The 2837-nt window shown below is 39.1% G+C and overlaps 1 protein-coding gene across 1 annotated transcript; it reads right to left on the bottom strand.

Moving 5' to 3' along the window:
• Nucleotides 1–1474: 1474 nt before the first annotated feature.
• LOC103696605 lies at nt 1475–2197 on the bottom strand. Its single transcript, XM_008778285.1, has one exon. It carries the CDS (start codon nt 2195–2197, stop codon nt 1475–1477), a length of 723 nt encoding a protein of 240 aa, XP_008776507.1.
• Nucleotides 2198–2837: the final 640 nt, after the last annotated feature.

Raw genomic sequence — 2837 nt, 5'->3', positions numbered from 1 at the left:
GAGGGTTAGGCGATGCCTCGCTGTCGTGGACCCTAGCGATGATGCTCCGAACGATCGCGCTTTGTGGATGGTTTGGCAGACCTTGGTTTGTAATATGGGGTGCTAGGAATGGACTCATGAAATGCTCCATGACAATGGCAGAACTACAAATGCACTCAAATTACCATAATGCAGCCAAGATTTATAAGGCATCTGCAGCAGATGTGGAAGAACAAGGGGGACAATTGAGCATGCTCTTCTTGAACGTCCGGAATCTTGGCTGGTTTGGGAGATTGTCTTCCAATTCTTCAATAAGAACCTCAGTGAGATAAATCGGAATTTCATATTAATTTAGTTAAAGGTGGTCCTCCTGGTGCAATAGAAATTTCACCCCATGGGCCAGCCCATAGGAAACCCAAGAGTTCATAGTCACATATAGGTTCGTTGATAATCTGAATACGATAAAGATTTTGAAACTAAAATATACATTATCCCTAGCTCAAGAACTATTAAGCTTGATTTCCTATTCCAAGAGATTTAACTAGATTATGAGATCCATAAGTTAGATTGCCCTTATTTTTATGGGTTTTTTTTACATGAATATCCTTTTAAAAATTCAAATTTGCGTGAATACCCTCTTAAAATTTAAATTTATATTTGTATCCTCATAAAACACTGTTTTTATACAAATACTCCTAATATAACGGTTCTTCTAACACCATTAATAAAAATCATATTTATTTTAATTAAAAATAAAATAAATTTTGAAATTACTTTTTTGTCTTCCATCGCGATCGACTTATAAATGTTTTTTTTACATATCTACCCATTAAGGATATTTTAGTCATTTTAATTTGAAACCGTTAAGTTTTTGATAGCGTTAGATGACGTGGGTATATTTGCAAAAATAAGAATTAAAAAAAAGGTACAATAGCAAAACAAGTGTTTACGAGTGTATACATGCAAATATCAATTTGGAGAGGGTATTCATGCAAACTTCTATATTTAGAAGGGTATTTATGCATAAAACCCTATTTTTATTATGAGATCCATAACTAAGATTGCTTTGTTTTATGAGAGGAAAGTAATACTAGTTTTGTAAAATTACTTGAATTGGCCAAACACCACCCAACCTGATTAAAGGCAATTTGGGCAGCAAAGGAAAGGTCCAGGCCCCACTTAATTGACCAATAAAAGCAAACAAAGAAAAGGAATTAGACTTAATTCAGCAACAATTATCTCATGAAACTATATGGAGGGAGCAAGAAGCTTCCCCTCCTTATTGATTAAAGAGGAAAATATTTACATGGGTGAAGAGGAGAGAAGAGAGAGCAGCACAAACAAGCGAGTCAAAGGAACAGCAGTGAACAACAATGAACCATGCAAGACATACAAAGTCCAGAAATCACAAACAAGCGACAAACATGAACATATATATTGCTGCTGTGGTTATAAATCCTCCAACAAAGAGACATCACCCATCTTGCAGCCATTCCTACTTTGCCATAAATCCTCCAACTGCTGCTGCAATAACAGCAGTCGGATCTCCCAATACGGCGGAGACGATGATGCGCACTGCACTGCCTGCAATCTGGCAGCACCTCTCAACCTTCCCCAGCGTCCCCCTATGGTGGCTCTGCATTGGCCCCCTGAGGCTTGGAATCCTAGTCTGTATGTCCCTAACCTTATTCTTATCCAAGTTCAGAGATATAGCTTGCCAACTCTCCACTAGTAGCTCCTTCACACAGGAGACATGAAGTGTGTAGTTCTTGCAATCAGACTTATAGGACCAGCCCAATCCTTTGCCCCCACATCTGAGACAAGTGCCTGAAACCCTTAGGCTAAGGTAGAAGTTTCTTTCTCCATCGTCAAGGCACTGTGGGAGGTTGGCACAGCATGGATGGAGATCGAAACCGCATCTCGTGCAGTGATAAACAAAGCCAAGAACATCTTTCCTACATGCGTCGCAAATTCTCATGACAGGACCAGGCGGTTTGCCATAGAAGCGGAACTCGCATTTCTTGTAGAAGGGGTGTGTGATCATGCTTGGTGCAAGGGCACAAGCTTTGTGTAGGTCGAAGTCGCACGCATGGCATTTGTACTTGAGGCCTATGCCTGCTTCCTTGCATCCATCGCAGCGAAAGGGGATCTCAGTGTACTCGATCTTGAGCTTATGTTGTGGATGGCTTGGGTGGAAGAGCTCTTTGTCTAGCTTCATGGGTCTCTACTGTTTATATTCTTTCTTTGCTCTTCCTTCTCGACTATAGAAGAACCGGTACGTAGGTTTAAATAGGGTGTCTCCATGTTCTTTGAATGGTAGAAGGAAGTTTTCTATTTGTATAATTCAAGCATCTTCTTTGCTCAATTGCTGCAAGAAAGAATAACACCAGAAGGATATGTGGCATTGGTAAACTAATGGGAGGGTTGTGGCGAAAAAATAAGAAAGCAATTGATGGAATCAATTCCAAAGATATATCAAGATTTTGATTTATGGAAGTTTTGCATTTAAGAGATAAGTCTGAATCTCCCTCAGTAAAGGATTTTAAGGTCTTAATTATATGAGAAGCCTAGAAGATTAGATGGATATGCTTATCTACATTTTGTGCTGCAGGTATGGCTCTTTTGCTCTCTCCTTATCTGTTTCTTTCTATTAAATAATCGTGATCATTTTAGTTTTAAATTCTTTGGAATATATTCAAACCTACCTCGTAAAAGTAGGAAAGGTATATCAAAGAGAACTTGCCCTCTAACACCATGCAATTAGTAGTCAAAGAGACCTGTTAAAGTTTTGCTTCTGTAGCAATCTTTTGCGGTACGTGTTTTGAACACCATGCATGGTTGGATGGCCAAAATGTTGC

Source organism: Phoenix dactylifera, chromosome 1 (assembly GCF_009389715.1).
Source record: "Phoenix dactylifera cultivar Barhee BC4 chromosome 1, palm_55x_up_171113_PBpolish2nd_filt_p, whole genome shotgun sequence".
NCBI lineage: Eukaryota > Viridiplantae > Streptophyta > Magnoliopsida > Arecales > Arecaceae > Phoenix > Phoenix dactylifera.
Note: the sequence above shows the minus strand (reverse complement) of the source record. Positions and strands in the feature narration are given on the sequence as shown.